The sequence below is a fragment of the Salvia splendens genome, chromosome 4, assembly GCF_004379255.2.
Source record: "Salvia splendens isolate huo1 chromosome 4, SspV2, whole genome shotgun sequence".
Taxonomy (NCBI): Eukaryota; Viridiplantae; Streptophyta; class Magnoliopsida; order Lamiales; family Lamiaceae; genus Salvia; species Salvia splendens.
In genome coordinates this window covers 6919256-6936351 of record NC_056035.1, presented here as the reverse complement: position 1 = coordinate 6936351, position 17096 = coordinate 6919256, and the positions used below count along the sequence as shown (strand labels likewise).

Below are 17096 nucleotides of genomic sequence, written 5' to 3'. Positions count from 1 at the left end.
CATTTTTTATTTTTATTTTGCAATATCAACAATTTTAATACTATCTTTTTCTTTATTTTTTCATTTAGTACCACTTTTTTTAAATCTCATATTAAAAAATATGGAGTAACAAAGGAAGGAGATAATACATTTATTTAAACCACGTATATTAAATAATTAATCGTGACGTTTTGTTTGGCATACCGTATTTTTCCATATTTTGTCAATTTATCCTTTCCAGATCGTCAGTAGTAACAGACAAATCGAATAAGATAACAATTGATGACCTATTCATCATAAAAATATTAAAACCTAATTAAAAAGAGGAGATTTTTGACAGTTTAAATTAGCCCGCCAACCACATGCCACACATTTTCTGAGTTTATATAATAGTCAAACAAATTAATCAGCCCTTACTAGCATAATATATTTGACTCGAAATCCAATTAATTCACCATTCTTTGATATGGCATCAAACAGAGAAAATCAACAAGCGGCGATGGAAGAAGAGGGAAAACAATTCGAATTTCATGCCGATGAATTGGAGAACATCCTCTCGCACGTGCCGCTCGTCGACCTGGTTTCTGCCTCGCGCGTGTCCAAATCATGGGGCGACGCCGTGTCCTCCTCCCTCCGCCACCACAGCCCGCCGCGCCCCTGGCTGATCCTCCACGCGCACGCCGCCACAGCTCACGCATACGATCCACGCTCCGGCCTCTGGATCAAAATATCTCAGCCGGTGAAGACCTACGCTGCCGGCGGCCTCCGATCATCGCACTCCAGCTTCGTCTACATGCTCTCCTCATCGCGCTTCTCCTTCTCCTCCGATCCTCTCAATCTCGACTGGCACCACGCCGATCCACCGCTTGTGTGGCGGCAGGACCCGATCGTCGCGCGCGTTGGAGACTTCGTCGTGGTCGCCGGTGGCGGATGCGATTTTGGAGACGAGCCTTTAGCGGTTGAGATCTACGATCTGAAAACACGCGCGTGGCGCTTTTGCGACTCGATGCCGGGAAATATAAGAGACTCGCCGGCTTCGTCCTGGCTCTCGATCGCCGTCGCGGCGGAGAAGCTGATCGTCGCGGAGAAGTCGTCCGGCCAAATGCACTCCTTCGATCCGGAAACCAACTCATGGTGCGGACCTTTCGATTTACGTATCGGTGAGGCGAAATCGATCATCGATTATAGCATCGGATGCAGCAATAACAGCCTGATTGTGGTCGCGCTTTGCCGAATTAAAAATGTGGAGAGAGTGAAGATCTGGAGAGGTGTGGGAGATGAATTTGAATGCGAAGAGATCGGAGAAATGCCATTGGAGTATGTGGCGAAATTGAAGAGCGACAGTTTAGGTGAGTGCAATTCGATCAATGTTCGGGTGGGTGGGAATATTGTGTACGTGTACAGTGATATGTGGAACGTTGAGGAGGTGGTGGCGTGCGAGCTGGTGGGCGGCGGTGGGTGTAGGTGGTGGAGCGTGAGGAACGCGGTGGCGCGTGAGAAAACGGCGGAGCGGTTGGTGTGTACGTGCGCCGAGGTGGGGATTGATGAGTTGCAGCGAGCCAATAACGTTAGATTTGAATATTTGGTTAGAGATCTGCAGCAGCGGATGTCGCGACGGACTAGCGGCTCGTCCTACCCGACGTTCGCTATTGGAGCCAGCGAGCAGGTGACGGACGTCCCAAGCGGATGAGAGGTTGTCCGTCGGACTAGCGGCTCATCCTACCTCTGGTTCGCTATTGCGCGGACAAGAGGTAGGAGTCCCATTTTTTAATTTATTTTTATTTTTACTTTTTTTTTATTTATACTCAATATTTACAACTCACTGCACTTCATTTTTTTTATATTTGATAAACACTAACAATTAAAATGAATTAATCGTATTTTTCAATTTATTTTATTAGCTAGGGCGTCGGCAAGTCCTAGTGCTTGTCCACGATTATGCAGTGGGATGTCCTAGTGACGTGGCATGAGGAGTTTTTGAGATGTCCTAGTGCTAGTCCGTTGGGATGTCCATACTATTGTGGATGCTATTAGAGCATCCACAACCGTGCTCTTGCCAGCGGCACGGTTGTGGGCCCGGGCGGTACTATTCATGCCTGCTCTCTGGCAAGAGCACAACACCCACAGCTGTGCTCTTCCGCAAGGACGAGCACAATTAATTTAAAATTCAATTAAACAATAACATTTCCATAATACTAAAATTTATTAAAAAACCACAATAAATATTACAAATTACAAATAAAATAAAAAAGACATAATTAAAATCCTAAAAATTAAAAATTACATAATTAAAATACTAAAAATTAAAAATTACATAATTAAACTCCTAAAAATTAAAAATTACATAATTAAAATCCTAAAAATTGAGATTGAGAGAGTTGTTTAGTATAGTATCATTTTTTGTGTTTGAAATGAGAGTATTTATAGATGAAAGTATGAATTTTGGGGTAAAAATAATGAAAAAAATAAATTAAAAGTGTGGAAAAAATGGATATATTTTATTAGGAAGTGAGACAATATTTTTTTTATTAATTTTGAATTTTTCAGATTTTTTCGATTTTTTTAAAAAAATAAATAAAAAAATGATAAATCAACGGGCCAATCGGAAGCTGCCACGTCGACGCGCTGTGCTCTTGCCGCTGGCACGGACGTGCTCTATGCATAGAGCAGCGCCCTGCCAGCGGCAAGAGCGCAATGGTGGCGGAGCGCGTCCTTGCCAGCGGCAAGGACGGACGGTGAGCTGCTGCTCACCGTTGGGAATGCTCTTAGTTCGAACAGTTTTATACTAGTATTTGATATTTCTATCAATTTGAATTTTGAATGCATCAATTTAATTAGTGATTTAGTTTTTATAAATGTGTCCTCCAATAAAAATACTAAACAGTGTCTTTTCTTTTTTCTTCGTTGCTTGAGCCTTGATGGATTCTAGCCCTAATGTCTACATATCAACCATGGTTCACAAACTATTTCAAGAAGTAATATAAGAATAGCAGTGCATTGTAAAATGGCGCACTTTAGTAGATAAATATTCAAAATCTCTAAATAAACAAAGTGCTTTTTTTTGTCATTCATGAGAATTATATGTGGTACTTACAATTTTGATTAATTAGTTGGTCCAGTTATTTATTGGTTGGTCCACCGATGGGCCATGCGTCAATCCATGTAGATAATGCCTCAAGTAAACGTTGGATGGAGAGATACCTTGGAATGTCCTCGTCATTTTCCACCTCTTCTGGTTTACCAAGTCGATCTAAGAGAATCTGAGTGTTCTTGAGTTTTCTAAAGAGGTGGAGTAGAAGTGACAGTATGGTTGTTGTAGTCGATGCTATTTAGCGTTTTAATGTTAGCTATTTTGAGTGTCTTTTCACTGTCTTCCCTTGAGATATTTGGTAAAAAGGGTTTTCGCGTGTGGTCTATGTCTATGCGACATTGGGTCATAAATTTCTCCGATTATTTTGTGTTTATACTTCATACTTGGTTTCTTTGTGATATGCAGTACTAATGCTGAGTACTTATTAAGTGTGTATGGTCTTGAAGAAGACTTCGAAGTTGGAACTTGATTGGCCTTTCTCTAAATTTCTTGTATTTCTTTTAGAATGAACTGCAGTCTACATGAATAGTGCCTGATCTTTCACTTTTCTGCAAAAATGATGCATGATTTTTTTTATAACATTTTTGGTATCACATGACAAAAATAACTCTAGGTACTAAACATTTGATTTTTTTTTCTTCCTTTCTTCTTTCTTTTTTCTTCTTCAGTTTCTATTTCTTATTCTTTATCTTCATTTCTTCTTTCTTTTTTCGACTTCAGTTTCTTCGTTCTATTTTTCATTTCTTCTTTCTTTTTTATGTGATATAGCGAGCTCGAAATAATAGGGTATGTATTTCGAAGCTAAAGATCGTATGTAAAGGAAACCTTTTAATTTATCTTTATTTCTCTGATTACTAAGACTTTTTTGGAAAAAAGAAACAAATGTCATGAAGAAGAAAGATGCACATAGCATGATGTTCTATAACTAAATATTTGAATAATGGCATTTAATATCACACAAGTTTTTCATATAAAACCATGATCCACTATTATATATACTAATGTTTAACTAATAGTAATTATTTTATAAAATGAAGTTGTAATACATTGACCACTTTACTTTTATTTTAAAAAATTTAAAAAATTTGCCTACAAATTGGGCACACCAATTAAATAAAGACGAAATGAATTAGGAAAGAGAGAGAAATGAATTACTTCACTCTTTTTTTACCGGTATCTTGATAAATGTAATCCCTCAGTCCTAGAAAGTTTGTCAATTTTTCCATTTTCGTCTGTCCAATAAAATTTGTCACATTTCACTTTTTACTGTTTTTGGCACTGAACCTCATATTCCACTAACTCATTCTCACACACATTTTATTATAAAACATTATCAAACCAATATATATAAAAGTAGGATCCACATTCCTCCAACTTTTTTAACTCACTTTCAATTATAGTAGTATTTTTTTAAATTCATGCCCTATCAAAGTGTGACAAAATTTATTTGAGGGAGGGAGTATTATTAATGGAAAATATTTTGATAAATAACGCGAGAAAGCTCATAATATATGGTTGCTTAGGGCATCCGCAATGGCAGTTCGTTGCTGTCTCGGTCTCATCTCGGCTTGACGACACAGCAACAAGCTGCCGCTGCGGGTGCTCGGTCTCGTCGCTTAGCTCGGGGGGAGGGTGGGTCGGCGAGCCATCTCACCACGCGCCGCGCCACGTGGCGAGCTCTGGCGCGCGGCGTGACGCCCACTCGCGGGGGGCGTCGTCATTGCTGACGCAATAAATATTTTTTTAAAAAAAATTGATTTTTTCGCAAAAAAAAATTAAAATTTTTCAGCGGTAATATTACCGTTTTTAAACGGTACTTTTTTCCTTTCTTTCTTTTTTTCTTTTTTTTATTCTATAAATATTCCTACTCTTTCATTTTACATACAAACACACTATCCCTCATCTTTTTTTCTTCTCATCACTATCATATCATCTCTCTTTCCTCTCCAGTTATTTTCCCAAATTTAATCCATTCATGGATCCATTTGAGCAAATGCGTCGAATAATGGAAGAATCGCTAGAAGAAGAGCGACGTAGGGAGGAGGAGGCCGTCGCGGCGCGTCAAAAGCGACCATGGAAATACATCCATCGTGACAAGGAGGAAGTCGCCGCAAGGTTAGTACGAGATTACTTTTGTGAGAATCCGGTATGGGGGGTAACATACTTCCGTCGCCGTTTCCGCATGCGGCGGGAGCTATTTCTGCATATCGCAAATACATTGGCGGCCCAGAAAGAGTACTTCCAAGAAGGGTTCGACGCTACTGGCCGTCCCAGTCTCACGACGCTCTAGAAATGTATTGCAGCAATCCGTCAGCTTGCTACTGGACAAATGACGGATTTGTTCGACGAGTACCTGCACATTGGGGATAGCACTGGGAGACTGTGTTTGATGAACTTTTGCAAAGGCATCCGGGCAGTCTTCACCGACGAATTCCTGAAGAAGCCAAGCACCGCAGATTGTCAGTTTCTGCCCCTACTTCACGAACAAGCGCACGGATTCCTCAGGATTCTTGGCAGCGTCGATTGCATGCATTGGCAATGGAAGAATTGCCCTGTGGCGTGGAGGGGATCATACACGAGCGGCCACAAAGGCACCCACCCCACCGTTATACTTGAGGCCGTTGCCGAATACCGGCTATGGATTTGGCATGCATTTTTCGGGGTCCCCGGATCGAACAACGACATCAACGTGCTCAACCAATTCGACCTCTTCACCAAAGTTTTGAATGGTAAAGCGTCAGCCATCAACTTCACCGCTAACAACCGCCAGTTTAAAATGGGGTACTATCTTGCCGACGACATCTATCCGAAGTGGTCAACCTTCGTGAAGACGTTCAACAGGCCGATAAACGAAAAACATGCTCTTTTTGCGCAGAAGCAAGAGGTTGCTCGCAAGGAGAGAGCGTTCGGGGTTCTACAAGCTCGATTCAACATTATCAAATCCCCGGCCCGTACGTGGTTTATGGAGAATATGGTCGACATCATGTATACGTACATAATCTTCCACAATATGATTATCGCTGACGAAGGACCTAATGCGGGAAATTGGTTCGACCCTGAAACCGCGGGAAGCTCTTCCGCAAGTAGTCCGCCTCGCAGTGGAGTGCATCCTTCTTTGCAAGAGCGAATATCTGTTCGGGAAAGGACACGTGATTCTATGGCCCACGCCCAACTCCAGGAGGATCTAATAGAGCACATTTGGGCAAAATTTGGCAACCGTTAGACGATCACCGCATCATTTTCCATGATTATGCGGATTTCAATAAATTGTAATATTAAGATTTGAATTATGTATTTTTTGTATTTTTGGATGTTGTAATTTTCGTGATTTTCAATGATTTTATGAATTATTAGTATTAATTTAATATTTCAATGAAATATTAATTGAATTTGTTGGAAATAGAAATAAAAAATGAAATTGAATGAATAGTTAAGTGATGAGATGATTAAGAGATTGAGGGATGCATGTGTTGTCTCTTAGTTAAGAGATGAGGTAAAAAGTGCAGTAGAGCCCATGCATAGTGAAAGGATGAGACGGTTAAGAGATGATATTAAGACACGGATGTGGATGACCTTATGCCCTGTCAAAGTGTGGCAAAATTTATTTGAGGGAGGGAGTATTATTAATGGAAAATATTTTGATGAATAACGCGAGAAAGCTCATAATATATGGTTGTCATGGAGAGATAAAATTGATATTAAAATCAAATTAAAATTTGAGCAATACAAATTGAAATTTGACTTTCTATATATTTTATAATAAAAAATCTTGTAACCAATTTGAAATAAAAAACTGAGTAGTAGTAAAGTAGTAGTAATAACTGTAGCAGTAGGAAATTAACTTGTACAAATAGTATGTCGAGTTTTCCTCATGTTATATTGATTGGATCTGGGTATAACCATTATCATTTCAGCAGTGGCCCAAAATGTTACCGATATTTTTAACGATCCATTGAAAGAGTGGTGTTATTTACAACCCTCATTTTAATTATTATAACCACCTAACTAAATAGTAATAATATTAGTTAAGGTACACTTTTTCCCACTGTAACCTCTAATAATCTGTTTTTGCTGAAAATTGGTGATTGAGATTGGAACCAAAAAACACTCAAATGTTATAAAGAGAATAAATACTGTATCACTTAAGTTATGGCATATGGATATAAATGAAAATATTTTAAATAAATTGGTTAGTCAGTATAACATACAGTATTATCTTAGTCCACGAAAATAGTCTTGCATTTTTATTTTCAATTGTCTACCAAAATTAGCCTTTATTTATTAATGGCAAAAAAATTTCTCTAAAAATGTGGATTCGATTTTTTACTAATAATATTTCTAACTACTTTTTTTATCTTTTTTTTAAATACTTTTTTATGGAGGCGTGTAATACTATGTGATGTAAGGTTTGTAGAGTATGTTTCTCGAACAAATTTGTGGGCCATTTTCCCTTTTCATGGGCCTACTGCTGAGCACCTAATCCACATTCCTATCTCTTATCTCTTGCCACTCCCCTACTTTATAGTTTTATGATCTAGTATGAAATACTATCTATCATTATAAAAATGAAAAATATTTACTAAAACAATGTACAAACCGTGAAAGATGGATAGTACTAACAAAGAGTGTTTAGAGAGTATCAGTAGTATAATTGAAAAAATATCTGACAATGATAGGAAAAAAAAACAATCCTTTGTTCTAATTAGTTGAGAGATTTGAATAATTATATTAAGAAATTGTCAAAGAAAAAAGAAATACTGGAACCCTAAAATGTAAATTGCCAAATTGGCATCCTCTAAGAAAGTACTATTACAGATAATAGTACTATAGTACATAGTACATCCTCATAAGCTTATAAAATAAATTATAGCCTTATATCTGAATTTCATTTCCCAACAAAATAAATTGTCCCAAATTGGACGTAGTTAGTTATGTGCAAAATGAAATGTGGTACATAGAAAGTATGTAAGATAAATGAGTAGTCTCAGTCGATGGGCACTTGCAAAAGCTTTTCCATGTGATAGGATGTCATGTCACACAACATTTAGTTGACCACTCAAAACTTGACACGTAGACACGGTGGAGAACAAAGATTTTCCTCCTGTCTAATAAATGCTTTGCCTATTTGGGTATTTCAATCATTTTCCTAATGGATATCTAATGGTTTTGAAATTCAATTGTCTAGACTGTATGCATAATATTTGATTTAGTTTATATAAAAATCAAATAATGACTACAGTCAAAACTAGTGACAAAGTATTGACATATAATATAGGAGTAATTTAGTCAGGTACAATCTTGATAATATCGGATTCATTCGGGGCTCCTTTTACACTTTACAAAAATTTCATGGGGTGAAAAACATACTATATTTTCTTTGTTATGCTGGTGCTGGTGGTCCTCGAGGCTAGAGAAAATACCTCTAATTAATAATGTAAATTGGAATCGGGAAAAGGGAAAAAAATTCCTCATTAATCTAAGCTAGAAATAAATAATAAAGAATACGAGTTTGAAATATTATAATAAAGAGTTAAATCAGTTATCAGCAAGTGTAGACCAGAGAATATTCAGCTTTTCCAATGCGACAAAAATACCTCGAGGCCTAGGGTTTCACAAATTAACAAAGATTAAGGAACCTTTTCTCAATATTTAATCATGTTTTCTTTTTTTGGAGGTGAAACTTACTCTCTACACTCATGCAGTTAATGATGTTATGCATATGATCTATCCTAATGTTGTGGGGTCCTCCCTGGCATACAATGGGAACAAAATTTAATTAAAAAGAGAATATTTTGGTGAAAATGATAACTTCAACAATTTCTTTTCAATTAAAAGATAAAATAAGGATAATTAAAACCAAATTAATTTTCTGAAGCAATAAGAAAAATATGACTATTTTGGAGAATATAATTGTTCTCTAACTAGATTAATACCAAAGTGACAATAATCCTACAAAGTATTACTCCTACTATAATATTGGATCTGTCATATGCACATTAGTCTATCATAAATTAAATAACATCTCGTTTTTGTTTTGTTAATAAAAATAATAGTAGTACTATAGTATTATAAGCATCCGCTGTTTCATGTTTGGCATGGGCAATGAATCGAAAGCATCCTTGATTTAGGGAATACAATATTTGTTTTTCGCAAATGATCGGATGGTGAAGTTTCCAAAATCATTAAAAATAAGTGTCATCTTACAAAATCTCAATAATGGAATATTTTATTCTGTAGAAATGAAAATATATATTCTTACAAAATTCTCATGTCTGATTAATTATTTTACCTAAATAAGGTGGAAACGAAAATACTCCGTATATCATAGTAACTTTTATCATATACTAGTAAATTTTAAGATCACGTAGTATAACTTGTTAATCAACAATCAAGTAAATTTAATTCTATATTTTACAATAATAAATTAAATTCGAGGGAAAACCAGTAAAAGAAGTCCTCCATAATGAATGTGATTATCATTTTGTACTGATATTAGTAAAATCGAGGTTTTAATTTAACTGTTTAGATTGTTTGATCAACCCATGTGGGCATGTGCGCTGTAGGCGCACTTTAAAGAAAAAAAGAGGAGGTGTTAATACTTAAGTTATCTAATTAAAATCATGTCCTATAATATTTTATGGAATAAATACTTGTAATTATAGTGGGTTGCTTTTCAAATTTCAAACCATACCAACTCTTGCCTAACAGCCATCAAATAAATACAAATATTTCTCTCTGCCAATAACGGCATCACTATTCCTTTTCTCACTTGCCTCACCTACCATATTTTATTCAAGAATTGATGTAACAAAATTTTAATACCTCACTTTGTATATTATAATGATGCACCATCACTAGATAAAACATCAAGGGCGTGTTTGACATGGCATGGTAATGGTACTCATAAAATATGAGGGTAGAAAGGTGTGGAGATAGAGAGATAGATAAGGTTTCTTGATGTTTAGTTTGTATGGCAGCAAATCAAATTATAAATTGAATGGAAATCTCAATCTATTAATTATATTACATCCGTTCCATGTTACTTGCACTGTTCCATTTCAGCTCGACACAAACTACTTACACTATTTCTAGTTAAAGTTAGAATTAATGTATTTAATTAATATGTTAGATTAAGTTAAGAGCTCATTTATTAAGTGATATCTTGTTACACTTCAAATTCTAATTTAATTACGCTAAAAAATCAATTCCAAATTTAAGGCCTAAAATGAAAAATGCAAGTAACATGGGACGGAGGGAGTATTATTTCCCCTCTTAGCCCTCTATTAACATTAAATTATAATTGGTCTCTCTTTTGTGGCTTCTCCGTAGTGTTTCGTTTGTCTTCAATGACATAATTATATGTAGAGGATTATGATATTATACGCCAAAGCGGTCTTTGTGTAGAGGATTCTGATATCATATACAAAGCGGTCTTTGTTGGTTTCAACTTTTTTTTTCATGTTACGAATATGCTTAGGTATTGGGTTTTAATGTTCTCATAGTGTGCGTCATGTAACAACATGTGGATCATCACATCACTCACTAATGTGAGATGTTGTGGTTGTTCCTCGTCAATATTAATCTCACCCATATTTTTCGTTCTTGCCATGTAATCTGCATCCCGAAACAATGGAGCCCGTTGGGGGCAAAGCGGTCTTTGTGTAGAGGATTCTGATATTATATACAAAGCGGTCTTTGTTGGTTTCAACATTTTTTTTTCATGTTACGAATATGCTTAGATTTTAACGAAATAAGGGAGTGGCCCCCACAAGCCCCCAACGGGCTCCATTGTTTCAGGATGCAGATTACATGGCAAGAACGAAAAATATGGGTGAGATTAATATTGACGAGGAACAACCACAACATCTCACATTAGTGAGTGATGTGATGATCCACATGTTGTTACATGACGCACCCTATGAGAACATTAAAACCCAATACCTATGTATACATACATATTACATACTATGCAAAATCAATTGCACCGTCAAAGAGAGAATGAAGATAAGCATGTGCAATTAGGGTTCGTATGTCCTCGCAAAAGAACCCTACTGGGGAAGAAAAGATTTAGTCAGAGATAGAGATAGAGACAGAGATATTGACATCAAGGAATGTGGTAGAATTATTTGTCTTTATGAATCATGCCGTATAGCCCTCGATCAAATATGATTCGAAAATGTAACCAATAGTGTGAGATTATTTACTCAAATTTTGTCGAACAAGGAGCCTTTTTGCGGCCTAAGGATAACCTAACTATGGTATCAAACGTGCATAAATATAAAAAATTGTACACTAGTTATTTAATTGTCTATTTCTAGCTACCAAACAAACCATGGTATAACTTTTGTATCTCATCAAAGTAAGAAAATCAGTGTGATAATCTACTTTAACAAACAGAGTGATGGTAGTAAACAACGATGTCTGCCCAAAAACTTAAACAGACCAAAATCACTACTGTATAATTTAAATTGCAAAAAGATAAAAACAGTTCATAAACCAACAAAGACTGGACTCACCAAGCACGTGACCTGCGAAAAATTTGTTTTATTTTTTTTGCTTTATGTAATTTGATCTGCTTTTTGGACCAAAAGACATACCATTGTTCTCTCTGAATCAATCACAAGCACATCCCTTCAGTCCAAATCACTGAATATAAAGCAAATTTTTTGCTTCCCCAAAAATACAACAAGCCTTTTTCATTACATAAAATACACATTTTATAATTTTCAAATTACAATCCACATCTGTATCTGCGATGCCTTGGCCTTTTGTTTTGGACCTTTTTGCAGTATGTTGTTTCTATCTAGATAGTATATAGGAGTAGTAGTATTGAAATGTGTGAATTATGAGATGATTGATAGAGGTTGCGAGTGTACGCTGTTCATCAAAAAACAAGTTGGATTTTTTACATTTTTGTGAAGAATCAGAAGTGATAAGCTGTAGAGATTTTTTTTCTTTTATTACTACTCTACCTCTTTGGTAAGAGATAGGAATATCTAGGATCAGTTAAAACTGCGTGGAATTCACATACAAACTCAATTCCCAGATCTCAAGAAAATACCCCTCATTTCTTGGTTTCACTTCATCCCATATTTGTGAGCATTAATCTGCTCCGTTTGGTTCAACACAGCAACTTTGTCATCTGGGCCTTTTGGTTTTTTTGGGGTTTTTTGTCGAATTTCATGGAGATTCAGTGAGAAGATTGTGGTGATTTGGGATTTGAAAAGTGGGAATCTTTCTTTGGTTATGGTGGGTTTTGGGCTATCATTTGTTCTATGAAGGGAATGAGAATTATGCAGAGAAGGTGAAATTAGTGGACTGAAGGAGCTGTTTAGCAGGGTATGGAAAGAGGAAAGTTTCTGCTGTGGCAAGTGGGATTGCTGGTTTTGGCAATAATTGAGGCTTCTCATTCAACTCTATCTCCTTCTGGTGTGAATTATGAAGGTGGATTTTCTTCTTTCTCAATTCTTTTTCTTTGCATATAAAGAAAATAGAATTTCTTTTCTTTTTATTTTTTTCAGTAATTTGATGGAATGTTTTTTGTTTGGAACTCAATCCTTGTACCTAATGTTCTAGATTGTGTTTTCCATTCATTTTTTCGTCTGATAGGATTTATATAGTGGCTCCACTAATAAATGTTTCCTGATTTTTCATCTACTTGTTTGCTATCTTTAATGCTCTGCATTTACTTATGTCTTTTGGCTCTCTTGTGAGGGAAGTATAAGACTGATTAGTAGCTTTGTTTCCGCCTGCAGTTGTTGCTCTAATGGCGATAAAGAACGACTTACACGATCCTTACAATGTGCTGGAGAATTGGGATGCTAATTCTGTTGATCCTTGTAGTTGGAGAATGGTTACTTGTGCCCAAGATAATTATGTCTCTGCTCTGTGAGTTGCTTGCCTGCACAAACTATTGCTTTATGATGTACTCCAGTTTTCTTAATCTCATCACTAATCTTTCATGGTTCACCAGAGGACTGCCTAGCCTTGGCTTGTCCGGAACTTTGTCGCCCGGAATAGCGAACCTCAGTAATTTGCAATCTGTGTAAGTATATTATCTGTTTGTTCTTTTCAGTTTGGCAGCATTAGATATTACTTACTTGTTGGATTGAGTGTGGTTTCATTAATGAGATAAGTTGGCAATGCTTTCATGCGTCGGTGTAGGTTACTGCAAAACAATGCAATCACCGGTACTATTCCAGCTGCCGTTGGGAGGTTAGAAAAGCTTCAAACCCTCGACCTCTCTAATAACGAGCTAACTGGCGAAATTCCCAGTTCTTTGGGGGATCTGAAGAACTTGAACTATCTGTGAGTTAAATGCCAGTTTTAAAATTGCAAAATATCAACACTTTAACATTTCTTTAGATTGACTCTCATGTCCGCTATTCTTCTGGCAAGACAGGCGGCTTAACAATAACAGCCTTACTGGACCCATTCCCGAATCGCTGACCAAAATCGAGAGCCTCACCCTCGTGTATATGCCAATCCTTCATTTGCTATGGTCATTGAGGGGCCGTAGTCTCTTCCTTCGTTCAACATTTGTAGGCTTATTGTATTACCATTTGTTGCAGGGACCTTTCCTTCAATAATTTCAGTGGCTCGTTGCCGAAAATACCTGCTAGAACGTTTAAGTGAGTTATCTTTTTAGCTACTGAATGTTTAAGTGAGTTATCTTTTAATTAAAGTAGCCTCATTGCTCCAATCATTTTTCAGATTAGTTGGGAATCCTCTAATTTGTGGACAGAATCAAAACAATTGTTCTGTTGTCTATCCAGAGCCTTTGTCCTTCCCACCAGATGCTGTGAAAGGCAAGCCCCCGTCTCATCTTCAAGATGTAGCATCTATCACCTGTGGCTCTTAATTGAGATGATATTGTCTGACGTCTATTTTCTAACCAGGTCAATCGAACTCTGGAGCGAAACATCATGTTGCAGTTACGTTTGGAGCAAGCTTTGGTGGCGCTTTTTTGATCATTGCTATTGTTGGCTTGATTTTTTGGTGGCGTTACAGGCGCAATCAGCAGATATTCTTTGATGTTAATGGTAAGTTTACATTTTTAGAACTAGAATGAATGTATGTACTAATTTATATTGATATGTTGATGTTTCTCATCTGGTAATGGTATTCTCTTTTCATATCAGCATGTGCACTTTTACAGGCCTGGAAAGTTTATAAATATTCTGATAATGGAATTAAGGTGTTTAGAACTGAGCCCGAAAAGTTTCTTTGCGCGATAGTTTCTTTATACTAACTTATTGAACTGATCTTTAACACACTTCTGCTTGCCCTTTTGTTGTAGAGTTATACTCATTTATGAGTTATGCGATGTGTTTACTTCCGTTATAATACCTGACATCGCAGCCTCCCTTGCAACATTACTTGTGTAAATCGTAAACTTAACTCGTCTTATTATTCTTCATCGATCCTCTTTACCTGTGGAGAATCAGCTGATGCAAAGCTTTGTTTGCTCCTTGTTACATCATATACAAATACTCCTATGTTTATTTTGTATGTTCTAATAGTTTAAGTGAATCGCAGAAACTTATCTTATCCTTTGCCTTCTTCTAATAAGCATTTGTTTGGTTTGAAACTGACTTCCCTTTCTACGACTTTTAACAGAGCAATATGACCCCGAGGTACGCTTGGGGCATTTGAGAAGGTATACTTTCAAGGAACTCAGAGTCGCAACGGATCATTTCAACACAAAGAATATATTGGGGAAGGGAGGATTTGGTGTTGTATACAAGGGTCGCTTGAACAACGGGACTGTGGTGGCCGTGAAAAGGATAAAGGATTACAATGCTGTTGGTGGAGAGATACAATTCCAGACGGAAGTAGAGTTGATCAGCTTGGCTGTTCATAGAAATCTCCTCCGACTTTGGGGGTTCTGCTCGACTGAAAGTGAGCGACTCCTAATCTATCCCTACATGCCAAATGGCAGCGTCGCATCCAGACTCAAAGGTATGCAGCAGCCATTCATTACCTTAGTCATTATGAGAAGGAAAGAAACACATCATTTGCTGGCTTTCGAGCGAAATTGACATAATTTTATTTTCTTCGCAGACCATATCCATGGGAAGCCAGTACTGGACTGGTCGAGGAGGAAGAGGATAGCGCTGGGAACTGCACGTGGCTTGGTGTATCTGCACGAGCAGTGTGACCCCAAAGTCATCCATCGTGATGTCAAAGCAGCCAACATTCTGTTGGACGAAGACTTTGAGGCTGTGGTTGGCGACTTTGGATTGGCAAAGCTCTTAGACCACCGCGATTCTCATGTCACCACAGCTGTCCGCGGCACTGTTGGTCACATAGCGCCTGAATATCTCTCAACGGGGCAATCATCGGAGAAGACTGATGTGTTTGGGTTTGGAATCCTACTTCTCGAGCTGATTACAGGGCAGAAAGCAGTCGATTTTGGACGGGGAAACAACCAGAAAGGGGTTATACTGGATTGGGTACGACCACCACACTCTCACCTTATAACTCTCTCTCTCACTCGCGCACACACTTTGAACGATGTGATGGCGTTGCTTACTTGCTCTTGATTTAGGTAAGGAAGCTCCACCAAGAAGGGAAGCTGAGCCTTATGGCAGACAAAGATCTAAAGAATGAGTACGACAGAATGGAGCTTGAAGAAATGGTTCAGGTGGCACTTCTGTGCACTCAGTTCAATCCGTTGCATCGCCCTAAAATGTCAGAGGTCTTGAGAATGCTGGAAGGCGATGGCCTAGCAGAGAAGTGGGAACAATCACAGAACAACGAGACCACACCTAGGTTCCGAACATTCGAACAACCTATTCAGAGATATTCGGACTTCATTGAGGAGTCCTCCCTCGTAGTCGAGGCTATGGAGCTCTCGGGGCCAAGGTAGCGTAGCATCTTTTTCATGAGGTTCGATTGTCTTCTTTTACTACTAAGCTAAGCTAAAAGCTTTAAAAAATTGCATTCACTCATCATGTGTATAGTGTTTGTTTGAACCTCTGCATTTGAGATCACCTGTATAAAAGAAAGAAAAAGTTATGTGCATTTACTTGTTGTTCAAAGTACTATTAGATTCATTAAGCTCAATCCAAATCCTAGATTTTCAAGAATGCTGATGGTGTATTATTTTTTGAGAGCTTCCACTACATTATGATTTATGTCATGACTATTAATTAAAACCAGTAAAAAAGCATAATAGTAGCAAATAAGGGTTTTGCTATAGAAAATAGGGTAAGTCTATGTGACCATAATGTGGGTGACCATAAATGGCATTTCAGATTAATAATAGTTGCTTATTTATATCCATGATAATTTTGAACTATCAGATTTATTTATTAGAGAGAAAATATCATACCCTTGATTGAAATACGTTTCATTAGAAAATTAGAATTTGAAGTGATTTTAGAAAAATAAATTCCAAATAAGAATTTTTATATTATGCAAAAGGGTTTCATTTAACCGCAAAATAAAGTAAAAATTAAAATTTGAATACACCAAAAATAAAAGGGTTCCCATTATAGAACCTTTTTTCATAAAATCACAACAAATTCGAAGTTTGGCGCACTTCTTTACATTTATATTATAAGATATTCGTTCTACATTCATTATATATTTTTGTACTAATATTTATTACTATATGCAAGTGATTGATTTAATACTTTCATACAAATACATTTACGTTTGCTTACTTTATTTGCTCTATTTTTAGCTAAAAATTGGGATAGTTTAAAAAGAAAAATAACTCGTCTATTATAAAACGAATGAAGTACTACTACTCCTAGTATTTATTTTCGGTAGATGAAGATACACTTCTAACTGTTTTAACTGAACAGATAAAAGATGCATTAATATATGTGTCATCATATTAATTTTACATTTACTATACAACAAGATCACCCATAAATGGTGATGCTTACTTAAAAAAAATTAAATGCAACAAGACGTATTTGTTCATTAGTGAAAAGAAAATTGATTTTATCTCATTGTTGTTAATAGTATAAAGTATCAATTTTCTTTGAAAATGATATGCACAAGCTTAAAAAAT

The 17096-nt window shown here is 36.7% G+C and overlaps 2 protein-coding genes across 2 annotated transcripts; both read left to right on the top strand.

Annotated features, from left to right (window-relative positions):
• The first annotated feature begins 398 nt into the window (after positions 1 to 398).
• LOC121800224 (F-box/kelch-repeat protein At1g23390-like) lies at positions 399 to 1796 on the top strand. The gene has a single exon (XM_042199807.1). The coding sequence runs from the start codon at positions 446 to 448 to the stop codon at positions 1667 to 1669; it is 1224 nt and encodes a 407-aa protein (XP_042055741.1). The 5' UTR covers positions 399 to 445; the 3' UTR covers positions 1670 to 1796.
• A 9871-nt stretch (positions 1797 to 11667) lies between these two features.
• On the top strand, positions 11668 to 16161 carry LOC121798239 (protein NSP-INTERACTING KINASE 3-like). The gene is made up of 11 exons (XM_042197143.1): positions 11668 to 12514; positions 12826 to 12958; positions 13044 to 13115; positions 13235 to 13378; positions 13473 to 13544; positions 13642 to 13701; positions 13784 to 13878; positions 13969 to 14112; positions 14690 to 15031; positions 15134 to 15525; positions 15621 to 16161. Exons 1-11 carry the CDS (start codon positions 12412 to 12414, stop codon positions 15939 to 15941), a joined length of 1878 nt encoding a protein of 625 aa, XP_042053077.1. The 5' UTR covers positions 11668 to 12411; the 3' UTR covers positions 15942 to 16161.
• Positions 16162 to 17096: the final 935 nt, after the last annotated feature.

Excerpts from the sequence above, each read along its gene's own strand:
- LOC121800224 (XM_042199807.1), top strand. The coding sequence starts at position 446 with ATGGCATCAAACAGAGAAAATCAACAAGCGGCGATGGAAGAAGAGGGA.
- LOC121798239 (XM_042197143.1), top strand. The coding sequence starts at position 12,412 with ATGGAAAGAGGAAAGTTTCTGCTGTGGCAAGTGGGATTGCTGGTTTTG. Across the intron at positions 13,116-13,234 it reads CTCAGTAATTTGCAATCTGT|GTTACTGCAAAACAATGCAA; the intron begins GTAAGTATATTA and ends GCGTCGGTGTAG. Across the intron at positions 13,879-13,968 it reads CCCACCAGATGCTGTGAAAG|GTCAATCGAACTCTGGAGCG; the intron begins GCAAGCCCCCGT and ends TTTTCTAACCAG.